The sequence below is a fragment of the Magallana gigas genome, chromosome 3, assembly GCF_963853765.1.
Source record: "Magallana gigas chromosome 3, xbMagGiga1.1, whole genome shotgun sequence".
NCBI classification, from domain to species: domain Eukaryota; kingdom Metazoa; phylum Mollusca; class Bivalvia; order Ostreida; family Ostreidae; genus Magallana; species Magallana gigas.
This window is the reverse complement of record NC_088855.1, coordinates 2,622,751-2,642,076: the sequence shown is the minus strand read 5'-3', so window position 1 is coordinate 2,642,076 and position 19,326 is coordinate 2,622,751. Positions and strand designations below refer to the sequence as shown.

At 34.1% G+C, this 19,326-nt stretch overlaps 2 protein-coding genes and 1 long non-coding RNA gene across 4 annotated transcripts; 2 read left to right on the top strand and 1 right to left on the bottom strand.

The window, feature by feature from the left end:
- Positions 1-1,118: 1,118 nt before the first annotated feature.
- LOC105318726 (caspase-3) lies at positions 1,119-7,027 on the top strand. 2 transcript variants are annotated; one of them, XM_011415965.4, is made up of 8 exons: positions 1,119-1,343; positions 1,582-1,762; positions 2,032-2,138; positions 3,114-3,281; positions 3,673-3,892; positions 4,208-4,393; positions 5,470-5,579; positions 5,899-7,027. In XM_011415965.4, the coding sequence occupies exons 1-8, from the start codon at positions 1,194-1,196 to the stop codon at positions 6,043-6,045; spliced, it is 1,269 nt and encodes a 422-aa protein (XP_011414267.4). In that variant the 5' UTR covers positions 1,119-1,193; the 3' UTR covers positions 6,046-7,027. The 2 variants fall into 2 exon arrangements, with proteins under 2 accessions (XP_011414267.4, XP_034337253.1); XM_034481362.2 differs by having other exon boundaries at positions 1,205-1,343; positions 1,542-1,762.
- Positions 7,028-7,129: 102 nt separating this feature from the next.
- Positions 7,130-11,184, bottom strand: LOC136273520 (uncharacterized). The gene is made up of 9 exons (XM_066078052.1): positions 11,058-11,184; positions 10,457-10,965; positions 10,076-10,243; positions 9,552-9,753; positions 9,000-9,191; positions 8,476-8,633; positions 8,029-8,346; positions 7,653-7,757; positions 7,130-7,362 (listed from the first exon to the last, which is right to left on the bottom strand). Exons 1-9 carry the CDS (start codon positions 11,095-11,097, stop codon positions 7,210-7,212), a joined length of 1,845 nt encoding a protein of 614 aa, XP_065934124.1. The 5' UTR covers positions 11,098-11,184; the 3' UTR covers positions 7,130-7,209.
- Positions 11,185-12,794: 1,610 nt separating this feature from the next.
- LOC136273526 (uncharacterized) lies at positions 12,795-18,306 on the top strand. The gene is made up of 3 exons (XR_010711684.1): positions 12,795-15,914; positions 16,441-16,526; positions 17,599-18,306. It is a non-coding gene; the product is annotated as an uncharacterized lncRNA (long non-coding RNA).
- The last annotated feature ends 1,020 nt before the right edge of the window (positions 18,307-19,326 follow it).

The window sequence follows — 19,326 nt, the reverse complement described above, 5'->3', positions numbered from 1 at the left end:
GGGGTTTATTTGCCGATTTTTTAAAACTAGAATTAAGACAAAAGGACTAAATATCACGTACTTTTTTTACAACATAAACTGATTTTAATTAACAGTTCTAAGATGTGTACAGAATGAATGAAAATGAAGTTTCACAGCAAGTTGACTTGGGAAGAAATAGCTCGATTTAAAAAAAATCAAGAATAGAAAGTATATGTAACTGTTGCCATTTTGAAATAAAAAGAAAATATGAAAAATGAAGAATAGTTCATCTTTTCTTATTATTACCTGAATTAAGTAGAATTCTGAACCAATAAAAAAAAATGAAGAAAAAATTATTAAAGAGGATCTTAAAACTTAATTTTCATGAGGCAATTTTACTTTACCTCAACTTTATTGGCGGGGAAACTACACTCATGTGCCAATTGAAATTCTTTTCAATTCAATTTTTTTCTTTTCACTATTCATTGAAAACCAACATTTTTCAAAGAGCAGTTAAAAAGAAACCCCTTGGCCGTATTGAAAAAACCTGGATTGCAATTTCTGTATAGCTTTTTTTGCACCATTATTTAAATATTTCCAAACCTTCTGGTTCCGAGTTTTAATATTAATATAACAAGTAAGATTCGGTTTCGGCTTGCATTGCAAAGAATATATATAGTTGAGCTCTTAAAAATATCGTGTTGTTTTTGAAATATCAAACTTTACAAATGAGTTGTCAAAAACTATTTCAATGTGTGTCAACAAGTGCAAATTGAATCGACTGTAATCAATATAACGTTAAACTTTTTCAAAATATGACAAAAAATAACATCAGAAAAGCTTTTAAAAACTTGTCTTGTCTGCAATGAAATATAGAGGGAAAAAACAAGAAATTGACATATTTTGCACATTAGTGTATGTACAGCTATACAGTGTGGTGCAATATATTTTCGTACAGTGGATTGGCGGTGTCCAAATGTAAAAAGGGTTAATCCTTATATAGCTTGTAAATACATTGTACAAGTCACTGTATGTATCTTAGTTTGCATTTATTTAAAAAAATGTATACACTGCATACTTATATTTTTTTCTGAAAAATTAATATTCTATGTTTTAATTATAAATCGAAACCGAAACATTTAGACGTAAAGGACGAAAAACTATGGGGGGCAGATTCACTGGAAACCCTTGATAAGCTGAAAGATCTACTTTCGTTTTAAACCAAACCGATTATGGCAAACGAGGACGAGTGGAAAAATTCTATTCGCAGGAACTATTCCTACTTCAAAAACAACATCGCAGACCCTCTTGATGTTGCGGAATATCTGTTCGGAGAAACCAACCCTCCGATCATAACCGACAATCAAAAGGAGCAGATAAAGGTAGGATAGACCCTCCTATATCACGGAAATTCCCCCCAAAATCAGCATCAGAACGGTTACTATATGACTATGATATGTGCAAATACTGAATTTGACATTCATCTAATATACAATGTGGAATTTTTTTTTTAGCTCACCGGGGCCTTAGGCTCCCGTGAGCAATGTACGTAAATAATTTTGTAAACATTTGTAAACTAGGAATAGCTGAATAATTATACGTAACGTATGAAACCCATAGGCAGAGAACACCACGTCCAAGAAAGTAGGAAAGATGTTGGATATACTGATGAAACGAGGCCCTAGGGTACCCCAGTGTTTGTTTGATGCCTTCATGGAGACACACAATGAAGAGTGTGCCAAGAAGTTGGCTCCTTATCTGCTAGCCCAAGAAAAGCATGCTCTGAAGAGAGAGCCATCAGGTAATTAGGCAAACATTTCTCAGAATCTCTGTCTCACTTGATATTTATATCACAAATCGAAACCCATTTTAAAAAAACACATTTAGTCAAAATCAAAATTCTAATCTTAAGCATATTTTTCTCTCTAAATAGTTTGAATTTTGCAGCTTGAGTCATGTATCTTTGAAAAATTATTTTAAATAATATGTGCATGTTTTTCTATTACATCAGACTTCTAACGGTCAGAGTTGTCAAATGACTGTATTAACAAAATCACCTCTCTTGTACAGAGTGGCCTCCCCTTCACGAGGAACATTTCGACATGATGAAAGAACCTGTGACCTATCTAAGGCCTAATGACCCCTGCTGCTTTCTCCAGTATAACAACACAGATGAGGTATTTTTCCTAGATTTTTTTTCCATCTTAGATGAAATTGTAACAGTTATACATGTACTAGATGATATATACTGGGCTACATGATCTTATTTGCATGTTAATATTACTATTGTATATTCATTACATGTAAATATTGTAATTGTACCATCACATAACAGAATCATAATCCCCAACAGGTGACAGCTGATTGTGTCAGATATATATTTAATAGAGAAACATATTTCCTTTCCTGGGGTTTGAACCTGGGTCCTCTTGCATGCAATCCGACTCTCTACCAATCAAGCAAAAGTTAACCCACTTACCAGAGCTATTAGAAATGCCATTATAGCATTGAATCATGATTTTTTGAAGTATACAGTCTCATAACTGCAGCGGTGTGTGCATACAAATTGAGTAATGTGCGTTAGCGCGTTATGAAAATTTGTATGCATACATTGCTGCAGTTATGAGACTGTATACTTCAAAAAATCATGTTTTAATGCTTATATTTACACTATTTTAACTTCATGCCTTGTCTGCAAATGTGATTTATACCTTAAAATTCCTATCTTATCCTAAGGGTAAGTTCATATTAATGGAAGAGCCACGGTAACAGCTGCAAGCGTGAACTTTGATTTTCACTCGTGACGTTGCAGTTAACAGCGTTCAACGTTTGTGACGTCATAATAAAACTCGTCACTTTAACCTTTGAGTACCCTGTGTGCATTACAGTGTCATAACTGTCGTAGTTTTCAACACACTTTACAAGCAAAAAATATGTGAAATGTAAATATATAGCAAACATTTCCACATTTCATAAAATATGAAATCTACTTGCTCTGATGACTCTACCAAAGTATCAACAAAATCATTTTTATATACTGGTACACTATATTTTACACAGTAAACTTTCTGCAATGTAAATTTAGATAAGGTAGTAGGTTTTCAATTTTAAACACCCTTAATACTACAAATTTAGATTTTTTTATATGTAAGGTATACAGTATGCGACGAGAATGTCGAGGATTGGTTTACCTCATCAACAACGAACAATTTCACACCCTTTCTCAGAGAGATGGAACAAAGTTTGATAGAGACAATCTAAAGAAGTTATTCACAGACCTTCACTTTGAAGTTATTGTAGAAAATAATTTAACAGCTGAGGTAGGTCATTTTATCATTACAGGTAGTTTCTTCTGAACTGAGAAGATGAATTGAATAAGACCTGTATTTTTTATTTTTTTTTTTTGATTTTATTAGAGTATTTGCAGGAGAATAACTTGCATTTCAATAAGGATTTTTAAAAATGAGTTATTCCCCTTTTATAAATATAAAAAATGAAGCATTTAACCTGATGCACCACAACATTAAAGACAAATATGCTCTTACTCCAAAGGCAAATCCTCAAATCCCTGATCCCTGAAAACAGGTTTATTTCATTGTTACTCAATTGTTCCACTTTCTACATTATTCTGATAATCTACAGATAATGAACTGAATGTTCCTTTTACTGTCCTGCATAAAACTGATAGTCTGACTAGTGTATATTTTCCAGGAGATAAGGAAGACCACTGAATCTATCAGCAAGTGTGACAAGATGAAAGACAGTGACTGTTTCATTTTTATCATTTTAACTCATGGTGATGAAAAAGGAGTGTGTGGAATTGATGGAATTTCTGTTCCTGTAACAACACTCACCGAGATGTTTGAGCCAAACAACTGTCCGGAAATGAATGAAAAACCCAAAATTTTCCTTATCCAGGCCTGTCGTGGTGGTTAGTATGATTAAAAAATTCTAAAGAAATAAAGTCTCTGCTTGACATAACTTTAACCAAATTGATAAAATAATTCATATCATAAAGTTGCTTTCAGCAGAGTAGAACTGGTCCTGCCATCACCAACTTTCCTCAAGTCCGAGAACTGACCTCATATTCATTAGTTTTTATTCAAAGTATTTGAGTTATTAATCTTGTTGAGTAGTTTAAAATATTTTAATGATGGTGGGGCCTGTTTTAAGTGTAGGTGTATTCTAGATTGTATTCAGCAAAGCTTTGAACACGTTAATTACCTATGCTTATTGCCATGTGCAGACAAGAGAGAAATGGTTTGTTCATCGGGAGGTCCCGGCGAGAACAAATCACAAGGTGATGGAGGTGGTGATCGTGTGGATGGAATGAATGCTCCGGACATAAATGTTGAACGGGAGCCCAATATATACGCCACACAAACTGTCCATTCCAAATCCGACATCCTTGTGGCTTACTCCACTCCGGAAGGTAGGCTGTGCGTCATTTTTGTTTTTGCTTTGTTACTGCAGTCTATGCTTGACTTTGAAGATCAAGCCTACTCATTACTTTGACTTATCATGACATGGTCAATCATTTTGATGGAGACGAAATGCCAAAGTCAACCAATACATGACTGAATCGAGAAAAGAATAAAAATGTAAACTCAGTAAAACACGCTTATAACTAAACACCAGGGACGGACAATTTTGCTTCGATTTAAGCGTAATTCGTTATATCCTTCAAGTTTACAACACGAAAGAACTCCATGGGGAATGAAAATCACTTTGCTGTAAGGGTCAATTCATTATAAGTGTGTTCGCTATAACCGTGGTTTACTGTAAATGTTTTGTTTTTCATCATGTTTTGGCAATATTATTTTGAATTCCTGGTCTGATATTTTGGCTATTACAGTATTAAATAATTTTCTGTACAAGCGAATTATTCTGGAAAGTTATAGATTTTTGCCTATATATATTTACACCACCAGAATCGATCTCCTTTCTAAGTTACATGTATTAATATTCAAAGTAAATAAAAATAATTCCTGGATGAGAACACAAAAAACCCAAATCATGGGAATGTTAAGCTTATTTTCGCTTCCCGATTGATAGGGTTATTCAACCCACATGTTAAGTATCAATCATAAAGAAAATCTTTAGAGGTATTTTTGAACAAATTCTATGAAAAAAAATATTTTTGATTTGCCAAACCATTATGACCTATAATTATAGCGATGTCAAAGTTGTAATACAATCATACCCGCTTCAACGTCAGGGGCGAACTTTTATATGAGACGAAATAACGCGATACCCTTTTATACCGTTTGTTTTGTAAACAAATTTTGTACATCATTGAAATATGGCATAATTGCACAATAATGACAAAACTACTGCAATGACTATTATTATCGACATACTAATCATAACCATCGTTTTAAAGCATACACAAAGCTTGATAAAAAAAAATCAGACCAAGCAGTTTTAAACAAATACATTGTAAGATCAATTGTCTTATGGGAGAACTGAAATATATGTGGAATCAGCATAATATCCTGCTTTTTGCAGGTTCACTGTCGTGGAGGAAGACGGATGCTGGATCCTGGTTTATGCAGGCCATTGTTTGGATTTTCAAATTTGAATCACATGTTAAGGATCTTGTTGAAATGCTTGGGAAGGTAAGACTTGTCAAAGAGCCATAAATTAAATGTAAATCAAATAGGAAAATTTGATGTAGTTGTGATTATTTCAGTTTTGTTTCTCTTGTAGTATACTGTAAATGTTATGAATTATAATTAATAATGTGTACCTTATTTAGCGAGAGATTGATTTTTTTCTCAATAAATCGTGAATTCCAATCAGCAACAATTTCTTAACTAACCTTGTGCATTGAATTTAGTGGTGTGCTTTATTTAGCAGAAGTTGCTTTTTGCCCGAAAGAAAACGTTTACAGTAATGGCTGAGTTGAATACAGCAATAATATTTTTGTTTTGTCAGGTTAATAATGTTGTAAGTAAAGGCAAGGCGAGAGATGTTGGAAGCCATTTTGTCACCGTCTCTAAGTACGAATCATCTCTCAGGAAAAAACTCTTCTTTTTTCCTGGAATCTATGGAGACAAAAGAGTACACCCAAAGTGTATATAGACACAGAAAGCTAAGCTGTATACATTCATCATTGGAACGCGAAAGAAACTAAATGTTTCACTATTCTCAGGCCTTGGCTTTGCTCATGACCCAGATACTTTCACACCTCGCTGAAAAAGCATGCCTTGTTCCCTTTGTTGGGGGAAATGGGAAATAGACATGTACGTGTATTGAAATAGCACATCTACCTTCATAACCTTATACTTTTTTCAGAGAAATCAGTAACTATAAGTGATATATATTGAAACAGATTCGTACCCTAAAATATATATGCATGTAAGCCCTCTTTTTATTTTTACTCATTTAAACCCAGTCAAAATAATGTTGCAAGTAGCAAGGTGTTCCTAGGATAATATATGTACAATGAAGTCAAAATTATCTTCTCATTAACCCCTAATTGACTGAAGTATTATAGAAAATCAGTTTCAATGTGGGATGACTCTCACACTTCACTCTGACATTTTCTTTTTTGTCATTTTTAACATGAAACTAAGCCATATAGAAGAATGTGCTCTACATGTAGATACATCAGGAACAAATGATGTCGTGATTTGTTTCTCTAGGTACTTCTGCTCATGGTACTGTAACAGTTATGCTTTTTCTAACAACCCTATTGTTAGTTGCCTTCGTACATAGATCTGGAAACGTCCCTCATTATCCAAATCATCTTAATTTGTACATCTAAATAATTTCCCAATATCTTTACTTCTTTCATTCACTTAATCAACGTCCAGTTGTATTTTCTGACTATTGTACAAATCAATATAAGATATGGTTTTTAGTTAAAAATTACAACACAAAATCCTAAGTATTCATTTTTTTCAGCTGTAGTTTTTTTTAACTACCATTTTTGATTTCTTTTATTGCACATGCATGTAGTTATACTAATTGCGTGTTTGTAGTAATCAATTGTAATGAAATAGAATAAGTTACCCGTGTAAAACACGTTTATGATTGTAACCAATATAATGATTTGCTTGTTACTGATCATCTGAAGTATGTGACGGAAAGTTCTAAGTTACAGTGAATTTTTGTGCCCTTTGAATTGTTTTAAATTGTGTTTACATGAATGAATAAAGGAAGCATTAATACAAAGACTGTATTTTTTTCTTCAAATAGTGCAAAAGTTCAATGATTTGTTCTATCAAAATCATGTTAAAATGTTTAAGTCCGTTCGTATATAAATAGCAGAGTACTGGCCGCTCCTGTCCCAGACACCAGGTCACGTGGGTATTTGTCCCTCAAGTAGTTGGCTGCCGCTATTTTATGAGATTCGTCATATGGCGCGATTTCGGCATAACAGAATGCTTTCCAACCCTTAAAATTAAAATATCAGATGATTATCATAACATGATTCTGTTATATAAACACGTACAACGTAGATCTTATAAAATATTCCTCTCATCTTTGGCAGTCTGAAATGAGCTTGATTAATGAGCTTTTGTCAGTCTGATATTACACGTTATATTAATCTGATGTATTAATGATATTCTACAAAATCGGGCCGCCTCAGGTAAATACAAAAATCCATGGACATTTAAATCTGATACTTTTTCATCCAGACCTCTACTTGAAAATATGGATAAGTTTATAGAGTGTAAACTTACAGTAACTAAGTCACGTAGGTCGCTAGGATTGGCGAGGCTGTAGTCAGTCGCGTGTGACGGATTAATCGCCCAATCACATGACTGCAGGATATGTTTGGCCCAGTCCTACAAGGAAGGTAATCTCAATGATGATGCAAGGAATGCTTCGTGACATAGCATCATTTAATTAACTTGTATAGATGGACGAACTGGCATGAAATCTTTTACACATTATATAGTGGGCAGTTGAAAACAATCCTTTTAGATGGACGAACTTAATGCATTAAATATTTTACATTTTGTAAAGTGGGCAGTTGAAAACAATCCTCTTAGATGGACGAACTTGCATTAAATATTTTACACTTCATAAAGTGGGCAGTTGAAAACATTACTGTACCTTATCCATCCAGTACCTAGAGACGGCGGTAATGGGGATAATTTGGATGCCGACTAGACACCCGTGCCTCATCGGGAACACGTTGAGGTCACAACCCCAGTCCAAGGTGTACACATAGAAACTGTCCTCGGCTATCTGTCCCACCGCCCCAAACTTCTGTAGAATTGGCGGGAACTGGTTAAAGTTGTGGTCACGCACGTGGTAGTATTCCCTCACGGAGGCGATCTCCAGAGCCAGCATCACCTGGCCCGTTCCTCGTAAAATGGGATCTTTCAGCGCGTCTCCCAGGGCAGCCAGACCATGGTAACAGTTTAACGACTAAAAAGGATTGCAAAATCTTCAAATACGACCACGACCTATAGTGAACTATTTTTATGAACCAGACATTTTTTCAAAAATACACAAGTTGAAAAGAAAGCCAAATGATGGTGGAACGCAAATTTACACCTCAGGTGATGACTCCTCCTGCCTCTCCCCCGGGACAACCCCCGAGGCCCAGGATATACCCATGTAGATGTCCTTGTGACGAACCACGGGGAAGAACTTGTCCTTATAGCTAGGGTTCCCGACGTCTCGTGCCAGGGCGTATATTCTCTGCCGATGTTCTAGTCATCATTACAAAAAGGAATTACTAAAGCTTTATTTATCTAGTCTCCAGATAAAAAATGCAACAGTGAATCATATCAATTCATGTTTTTCTACTCATTAAAAAATAAAACAATGCAAAATAAAATTATTAAGTAGTCTTCATTTAGTCATTAAAAGGACCAGATTGTTTTCACTTAGACAATAGAAATTCAATAAAAATGGATTCAAGAGAATACTGATCATCAGAGAAATATTACAAAAGGAAATTGTATTGTCATAAAACGTACAATAAAAATGAACTTACTAGTAATAAAATTAAATGTGTTCATCTAATCATCAGAAAAGCATTGCAAAACGGAATCAGATCGAATTATAATACATACGCTGAGCCCATGCCGTGTCGTGCCTCACGTAGTAAGCCAAGGCGTACAGGAAGTAGCCGAGATGGAAATGGTGGTCGTTGTAATAGGGGAACCCAAAATCTGTGTAGAAGTGGGCCTCCCCGTCCTCCCCCCTCAGGAAGAGCCCGCCCCACACCGTGTCGTAGTGGAACCTGTTCCTCTCCGGAAGTGTGTCTAAAAAAACCATGGAGAAGTAAATTTTGCAATATTGTAGTCTCTAAATGGTACCAGAAACCAGAAGCAAGGATGTTTTCAGATAGGACGAGCAATCGAAGTCATTGAAAAGACGTAAAGACGGTATACAACTAAAAACGTACACAGCTAATTGTGCCACATACGTTTCACATATGTTTGAACTTAACACATGTGCAACATACGTTAAACATACGTATCACACATGTTTAACGTATGTGAAACTTATGTGGCACATTTTTCAGTGTAAAAGGAAGAAAACAAAACAATTATATTTAAAAAAATGATTTTTCGGGATAACATTTGAAAGAAGAAATTGCCTTGAGTGTAAGAAAATTTTACCATCAATTCGCAGCCATTTTTCTAAACAATGTCGGATTTTCCCGTCAAGAGCCTGGTAATGAGAGGTTCCAAACGCTCGAGATATACTGGCCAATCTAGCGTGCATTCCTATGCCTTTACCTACACCATAACTGTCTGAGAAGGAACAGTAAGCCTCTAGGTTGGCCTGTGAAGCGTCCCTCTCAATCGCTTGCAAAATGTCCTGTTGGAGACAAGTGGATAAAACTGAGCAGATCTATTGATAGTTAAAGAAAACTTATAAATGAAGCTGAACATGTTTTCAGATATTAACAATGAACATATCTGAACTGCTCTTAAACTTGTAGAAGACTGTACTTTAGCCTATGGTTCACGTTGAACAGTGACAAGCAAAAAGACGTTCAATACATGCAATTTTAAAATTCCATACAAATATCAATTGTGGTTATGAATGAAACGTATAAACAAATCAATCAATGTATAGCCATATGTAAAGTTTACCATGTGCTTTGATATACTGGTTGTCATTAAAACTGCAGCCATACCTGGAGATGCTGGGAGTTAGCTTTTATGGCTTGGACTCCAACAGGATCTGGTTCCATGGCGGCCCGGGGAGCCTCCATATCCAACAACCAGCTAGGACCTTCATAGCCTTTAAACGTGTACACTGTCGATTTTAGGTTAGCTGCAAACTGATCCTTCAATATGTAGGCCTGTAATGGGATGGCATTTCCTCAAATACTCATTTACGATATGCACATTTGTCTTCAGTGCATAAGTATCATAAATGTTGTCGCAAACAAATTTTTTTAGAAAGAAGTGTGGACTTTAGATCGTTGACAGGAACTTAACAAAAACAAACGAACAAAAATATCTAAATATCTTTTATATTCTAATAATGAAAATGAGTTTATAATAAGACTAACATGATGAGGCATGGTTATCATAAGGAGTGATCCTGACGATTGGTACGGGTACTGGTTGTTTGGATTCCAGTCAAAACTGGCGTAGGCTCGATTGTTCTGCACACAGTAGGACGCCTTGGGTTTATAAGAATACACGCCCAAGTGCTTGTCTAGAACAGTATCATTGGAATGATCTCCCCTCAATCCAGCACCAAGGTATGCCAGCTGCATGAATCCTGAGTAGGTGCCACCATTTTGAGGTGTAAAGGTTATAGTGTTGTCAGCGTCGTTAATGTGAGGAACCACTATGCTTTGGAAATACAGCAGGAACTTTCTTGTCTGATTTGGCAACTCATCGCCGGGTTCATTTAGTTCCAGGATGAACTTCGAACCTTGAGTGATAGGTCGAGATGAAGCAGTTGTTCGAATTGATGGTGGTGGCTGTGTTTGTGGTGGCTGAGTCTGCGTTGGCTGAGTTTGGGATGTGGGGAAAGTGTGGATTGTTGGTGCTGGGGTCACTGGATGTCCACCTTAGTATTAAATTTGTTGCTCTAAACTCAGTCATTTAAACGTATGAAGGCGGTATGATTTCATCTTTTGTCCCTTTGGCACGTGAATTTACCTGACACTGATGACCCAATATCTGGCCCCCCGCAGATCATTTTGTATGGATGAGTTATCCAGAAAGCCGGAAGCGTTACATAACCGATCACATTTACTGCAAGCCTGTAAAAAGACTCAAAATCATAAACAATCACATTATTCTCTCAATATTACAAATATACAAATCAAAACTATAATTAGCAATTCATGTAAAGTGTTAATATCAAGAAACGGCATTCTTTCCCACTTCATATGAATGATTTACTTAACATCAATTCTCTGTAAACACCAAAAATATGTGGCCACGCATTATCATAGAATTGAATTTTATCTCTCTGACTTGAAAGAGTGTTCCATATGAAGACTCTCTGTGGGTATATTTTTGACAGTTCATACTCAGTTTCCATAGCAACGACATTGAAACATTTTGCTTCTGGCCAAAATGACATATAGAGCACCATTATCCCCGAGTACCCAAACTCCGTCACTATAAGCAGAAAACCGCCCGCGTTTCTCTGTAAATTATTTTTTGTGGTTTTTATCATTTGCAATCACTAAATATAATCTGAAACAATATAATTTATAAAATTATTAACAAAAATATTTTTATTTTTATTCAAATAAGCCCTCTGAATACGACGTTTAGCACACGTGCTATCATAACTTATGAACCTAACTCCGTCACCCACATGCTCTATGATATGGCAGGGAATGAAGACACATTAACAATTTAGTTAAAACTCCATTTGTATCTAGTCCAAGTTATAATAAGTAAAAATGGTGCATACAATTTAATTGTATTTAATTTCATCGAAATGAAATGATCGCCAAAATAAAAAATGGGTCCATGTAACAACAATCACAATGGCCTTTTCAGAATGTATGGAAGCAGTTTGATTTATGTCCTTACTTATTTCAAATATTTTATATCATTAATTAATATAATACTTATTATATTATTTATTTATTGCATTTTTAGAAATGTAGCATATTCTAAATAGCGATATACCGTATATATCTATACCCTGTATAAGGCAAAAGTTACGGCATGAGCGATTTGACGTTATCATCAAGAGTAGTGCACAAAGGCTATTGCGGACTGAAAAAAATGTATTAATTACCTTAATCAAAAATGTATTACATGTGAAATGTTTCATTTTGACATCTCTAAAAATGGCTGACCACCGTAAATGATCGAATGGGCCCGCATGTCAGAAATATCGATATTTTAGTGCACCCGTGAAAAAGTATTAGCTGATTTCACACAATTAATGGTGCATTAAATGAACAAGGTTTAATTCTGTTATTTTTTGACACATTCTTAAATTTAACCGTTGCAAATTGTTGACATTTGATTAAAGATTTTTGACATGTAAAAAATGACGTCATAATCGTACTTGATTTCAAACGGCGAGGAGTTTCCCGAAAGTGACGGAGTTAGGGTAGTGACGGAGTTAGGGGGCTATGCGAAGTCTATATATATAAATAACTCGTATGCTCCCTAAATGCATGAAGGTTTGATCATGACATTGGTTTAATTTTATAAGCAAGTAATCGATGCACTTGTACACATAAATTGATTTAAGTGTAATGTACAGATAACAATACCATCGGTTTTTGTTTCATATATTTAGCTTATAGAATAGTGAAAAACAGGCACATTAAATAATATCAATTTAATTTTAAGCAGGCAATTGAAAGCGGGAATAAACATTTTAGTAATAAGATAAGACCTTGCATGGTCTAATAAATACAATCAAAATTGGCTTGTGTATATTCACTGGCTTTAACTTACAACTATTTGAAGTTACCGCTTTTCCACAAAATCCAACTTAAAGTTACTTCCCTTTGTTGACTCTTCTGTATTGAAGTACAAAAAAAGACGTCACAACAACATGGCAAAAGCAGACGTTGGGAAAACATAGATCAAATGGGGTGGAGAAAGCATGTGATTTAAGTTTTATGTATTTAGAGATAGTGTAGTGAATATTACCATCGGGTTCGGAATTCCATAAATAACAACATAAATATATATCCATTGTAAACAAAGTTCAGTTGTTACATGTACCTTGCCCGAGTTGGACGTAGATTTTATCCGTCAGACTTTAGAGGTTTTTAACAACTCATAACTCATATTTGTGAGTATCATTGCCAAATATATACCGTCACAACAATGGTGTCAGAAGTGGTTGTATATGTCTGATTATTTTTCAGATTAAATACCCCGCACATTAGTTCGTGCATTTTGGCGCCATAATTAAATTTTTTTCTTGTCTTCCAAATTCGATCGGAAAGATATTTATTCATTTCAATTAAAGTATTCTATATTTTTGAAAGAGCTGTATTGCTTTTCTTGTTTATTTTGATATTTTTTTCCTATTGTTTTTTTTTTCTTATATTTTTTTTTCTCGAGTATACACTTACATGTTGTTTATAAAGATCAACTACAACTTGACTATTTCGTCGGATTGTCTGATGATTTAGTTCATACGTATATTAAGATCAGTACTAGGTAGGTGTATACAGGAGTAAATCTGATGATTTAGTTCATACGTATATTAAGATCAGTACTAGGTAGGTGTATACAGGAGTAAAAGATCAAGATCATGACTACTCCTTTTAAGGTAAACATGAAAGAAACAGATTTATTGAAAAGGATTGAGAGGTTGAAAAAAGAGCTGATTGAGAAAGAAGAAATGATTAGAGAAAGAGAGAGTGTTATTAGAGAAAGAGAGAATGTTTTAAGAGAAATGGAGGATGAATTGAAAGAAAGAGACTGTACAATAGATAAGAAAGAAAAAGAAATAACACTGTTGTACAAAAGAGGAGGAAAGAGAGATACATTTGTGGATTATGTGCAGGATATGGGTGAAAGGAGAGAGAATGATCTTAAAGAAATAATATATGCTAGACAGTTAGATGATCAATTAGGCAGATTTGAAGAGCAGAAAGAGAAAATACTAAACAAGAGTGACCAGTGTCATATCATGAGACATCAACTTCAGGAGATCAAACAGAAGACACATGAAACTCTTGAAGAATTTGCGGAGAAGATAGAAGAAATATTCACCGAGGCTTACCCATACAGCTGTCCAGAGTTTTTTAGAAGCACTATTACCATTGATGCATTCTTAAGGGGCTGTATGGAGAGAAGAGCTGCAATAGTTACACTTGATAAAGATCCTAAAACACTTGACGAAGCAGTTCAATACATGAATACCGCAATTACTAACCAATTATTGATAATGGAACCAAAGAAAGCTGGCAGAAGAGTCACATTTGAATATAAAGATGAAATACTACTCAGCACAGATACCAGAAGAGAGAGTGAATGTTTCAAGTGTGGGGAGATAGGGCATTTTGCGAGAAATTGCTCAAAACAAGACCATACATTTTCCAGATCTAGATCACCATCACAAAGCAGATCACCCCCGCAATCATCATCAAAGTCCCAGGGAGATTTAAACTCTCTCGAGCTGAGGAAATAGGCCATTCGTCAGCTCGACTTAACAAACCAAGGCCACAACCACATACCCGATTTAAATATTAGATTTAATTATAACCACATACCAGTATGAGATAGAATGATTGTCCAGTTTAATAAAAATTAAAACAACAAAGATGCAAATATAACATGTTTCTAAACGTCAAGAATACAACCTGACATAATGTTAATGAATTATCAGGAAATACTTAAAATTAATTTATGTGATTTAAGTTCTGCAGTCAAAGATGTCGGATACTCTGATATCATTGTCTGATTTTATTAAGATCTTGGAACTTAATGTAATTTGCTAATGGATAACAATAATCAAACCAATGTAGGGTTTTAACTTAAACAAATATATTTTAGGACTGAACAATCAATGTTCATTATTTTTAAATACATGTATTAGTTTTTAATAAGGCCAATATTTTTATGCCTCTTGATAACAGTGTTATCTGTTTTTATTTAATCTTTGCATATATGAAATATCACACTTTTGGAGTGCTTATTTACAGTCGGATTGTCTGATTGTGAACAGCTGTCTAATAGTGTGTTACTTAGTAATTTATTAGAAATAATACACGTAAATGTTTTAAAGTTTTACACACCAGTCCTTTTAAATATGATGGGGAGGAATGTAGTGAATATTACCATCGGGTTCGGAATTCCATAAATAACAACATAAATATATATCCATTGTAAACAAAGTTCAGTTGTTACCTGTACCTTGCCCGAGTTGGACGTAGATTTTATCCGTCAGACTTTAGAGGTTTTTAACAACTCATAACTCATATTTGTGAGTATCATTGCCAAATATATACCGTCACAACAATAGTCTCTAATAAATTGGTGAATATGAAATGAACCATGCTGTATTGGGATTTAGCTTAATTACCGATCTGTGCTGTATTCAAACCTTTTGTAAACATGTGACTGTCTTGTACAAAATGATCAAGTGAAAAGGACAGCGTTTTCCTCTACATAAGTATCGGTAATCTGACATACGAATCCAGCACTCAACCAAGGAAGCTAATGAGCTACCAACCTGCAACACTTATATAGGAATGCAAAACAATGAAACACCCCACCCCGGACTGATGGTGTGGAAAGAATCGCAGTGTGTACTCTTCTAGAGTGTCAACCAATGACGAGCATAGTTCTGAGGTACCCACAGCGATTTATTACAAAAATCCATCATTGCCATGCATTTTATATGTGAAAGTCAGATCTGGTGCCAATGATGTGGTTTGATTAAATTAACCCCAAATCTCTGGAATATACATGTATATGTTTAAAAACCCCATGAACAAGCGAAGAAATAGGATCATAAAAAGGCAGTCTATGGAGATAAGATGCAGTTCATGGCAGTCCTTATTCCAATTGGTCAAGGTATGTATATTCACATCCAAATCAAATAACTTTCAACCAATCTTTTAGTCTGTTCAAGCTTCCATCGCTTGTTGATTTTCTCAATGAATACACCTCAGGTCTAAATGTTATTGTACAGAGTAAATTTTAAAAATCGGGCATCAGATTCCCCTGGCAAACAAAAATATCCCTCCCCCAAACACCCTCTCCAATTATTAACAGTATCACCCAGGTTCTTCATGTTATTCACAATATGAAATTTAAAAATGTTTTTACCTTTTTGATTTATATTCTTCTTTCGCATCATGTTATATTTCATACCTAAGTTGTTTTTGGGTTGGTTTTTTTTGGCTGATTTGAGCCATCTTAATTAAACAAACAGTGATGGACATACAATTTGGAACAGACTACTTAATTTAGATTATAAATATACATGTAAAGTTAACAGCATTAAAGTAAATGTAAAGGTAAAGGTAATTTGGGAATTTGTTTAAAATTATTCTTTTTGTTATAAATTTGCTGTATATATATTAAAATACAATTGTAGGATTATGTGTATGCTGCAGAAACAAATGAATTTGGCTCTTATCATCACAACAGAGTCTGTCAAAAGGGAGACATAAAACAGAAAATGTGAGTTGATGATATTAAACAAAATTAATCAAAAAGTGATGTCACATGTAGATATTCAAATCAGCTGATAGTATATTATCTATCATGCAGGAATCAACAGTTACACTTGTCCAGTTGCTGTGTCCAGCTGATCTTTTTATTTGGACAAGTCAATCTACACAAACACTTGTCTGGTTTACAATTCATTTTTCTCAAACAATTATGATATGATGATAGACCTCATAAAATGTAATGAAAAATTAAATATTTTTTTTCCCACTTTAATGGAACAGATTAAACTTTCAGTATAAGAAAAAAGAAACATGAAATTTCAGTGAAGGTTGAAAACCTATATCCAAACTATATATAGTAGCTTAGTTGCTGAAATAAATGTACTAAATCTACTTGTCAGTGTCATATCACTAGAACACACCAGCAGATTGAGTAGAATATTCTTCTCTTCAGTGATATTATATACAATAGTAAGATATGTTTTAAACCTAAATAATTTATTTTAAATATTAATACTGACCCAGTACGGAGATACACTGTATTTGATAACACCAACAATAAGGATATTTTAATGAAATATTTTGTGACAGTAAATAATGTGGAGACCAACCATACTCTTATCAATTTTTATCATTCATTTCATATGCCATTCATAATTTTTCCATACTTTTCAATGACAAATTACAATTTATAATAGCATTTACACAAGTAAGCAACTTGCCCGAAGAACAGGTTAAATATATTTTAGTTAATGGTGAGCCCTGTTATGCTATATCTAATTCAGTTGCGGCTATTAATTAGGGCATGCAGCTATAGACTAAATTCCAAGTGAAAATAACATTAATCAATATAACTTTAAAAAATGAGATAATAATTAAAAGCCATTTCCTCTTTTTCACTTTTGAAATTTTGTACATGTAAACATAAACACATCAGGATTTTGCTTCTTATTTGAAAAAAAAAATTCAGTCACATTTGAACATGTCTGTTGTGGTATTTTATGCGAAATACATACATGTTCCTGTAAATGATTTTATTAAATGATCCATACATGTAATATTTTACTTTTTCAACATTGCAGAGTGTTGAGGAAAATGATGAGAGCAGTCCAGTGAATACCCAGACCAACAAGACAGTCAGACATACAATACTAGATGAACAAATAATAAACAAACTGAACTCGCTAAAATATTGAGCAATTCAACATTAATTTATTGTCACTTTGTTGTGTATTTTTATTTTATTTTCATGATTTGGAATATATTTTGAATATTAATTTGAAGAATTATTTATTAGTTTTTAAGTAAGTGTTGATTTTTATTTCTGGAGTTGCATTGAAAAGATATATCATTTTCCCCTTGTGCTGATATTTGGAGTTACCTGCCCTTTATCATACAAAAGAATCAATTTAAGCCTTCTTAAAGTGGTTAAAATCATAAATAGTGTTATCTATTCAAGCAGTTAACCTAATTCATTGATGGAAAATATCTAAAAACAGAATTTCATGCTATTATTATTTGTTAAGACTCAATTAATAGACTTTCTTGCTTGGAGTTATCTGCCCTTTGCAAAAAATATATAGAAACAATTCTTATAAAGCCAAATTAAATTATCCTGATACATTGAATTTTAAATATTTTAAAATATTTAATAAGTTTTTCATTTATTTAAGCAGAAAAAGTATTTTAAAGGAGTTTTATGATCAGCTTATTGTTTAAAAAATATTTCATAAAATTTGTTAGGGGGTTGGGAAGGTGTCAAATTAAGAAATAAACAAAAACGAAAAAGATACCCGCTCTTGTTTTTATAAATAATATTTTATATACATATGATGTTTTAAATTTTGCAATTGATTTATTTTTTCTTTGCCTGCAATTTTTGAGAGACTTTCAAGGTGAAAATTGAAATATCAAAATTTAGAAATTTTGGCCATCTTTGAGCCACCAGCTTTAAAAAAAACAAGGACATAGAGATTTTTTTTCTCTTGCATCATGTACATTTATATTTGTACTATATGTGTGAAATATCTTGAAAATTTATAAATAAGCCCATTCTGTGACTTTGAGTTTACCTTATTTTCCAACTCAAAAACTGTGTATTTGGGCCCTAAATGAATGAAATTGGTTACCATGGCAACCAAGGTCATGGGCATCATTTTGATGGTGGATAATGTCATACCTTATGAGTATCAATCACCTGAGAAAGTTTCATGAAAATCTGAGATCATGCGTGCCATGACCCAATAGTAAAACTATGGTTTTTACAGAGAATTGATCTTAAGATGTTGAGCAGGTGCATGCATTCTGACGTAGATGGTGTTCCCAACACGACTGCAGACGGTGGGGTTACAGGTGTGCATTGGTGGGGGATTACCCCATGTGTTCTCTGGCTCCACTGCGTACTGGATCTTTTACGATTAGAGAATTTTATGTATATTACATGGAAAACGCATCAATAAGGAAATTCTAAATAATTAAACGGAACGTAATGAAATGTATCACCTTATCCACGCCATAGATGTGATGGTGACCGACATAGACTCCAATCTCCAATTTCAGGTTGGAGTCACAGGAAGCATGTAACGTGATATCGTTAGGGGCACGCTTCTCGCTGCGCCGTCCGTGACACGTGACCTCCTATGGATGATTTATCCAATCCCAAGGCGTGACGTAGTGACCAATGTAGTTAAATGCGAACGCCATAGCTCATTTAAAAGAATGTTCACTAACACTTCATCATTTATGTTGAAGCAAACCAAATGAATTTTTTGGATATGAAGTAGAGTACACTCGGATAATATGATTAGCAG

Bases quoted from the DNA above. Each gene is read 5' to 3' on its own strand.
- LOC105318726 (XM_011415965.4), top strand. From the start codon at position 1,194: ATGGCAAACGAGGACGAGTGGAAAAATTCTATTCGCAGGAACTATTCC. The intron at 1,763-2,031 runs GTAATTAGGCAA...TCTCTTGTACAG, and splicing joins TCTGAAGAGAGAGCCATCAG to AGTGGCCTCCCCTTCACGAG. The intron at 4,394-5,469 runs GTAGGCTGTGCG...TGCTTTTTGCAG, and splicing joins GGCTTACTCCACTCCGGAAG to GTTCACTGTCGTGGAGGAAG.
- LOC136273520 (XM_066078052.1), bottom strand. From the start codon at position 11,097: ATGATCTGCGGGGGGCCAGATATTGGGTCATCAGTGTCAG. The intron at 8,347-8,475 runs GTGTAAATTTGC...AATCCTTTTTAG, and splicing joins AGGAGGAGTCATCACCTGAG to TCGTTAAACTGTTACCATGG. The intron at 7,758-8,028 runs GTACAGTAATGT...CCTTCCTTGTAG, and splicing joins CTAGGTACTGGATGGATAAG to GACTGGGCCAAACATATCCT.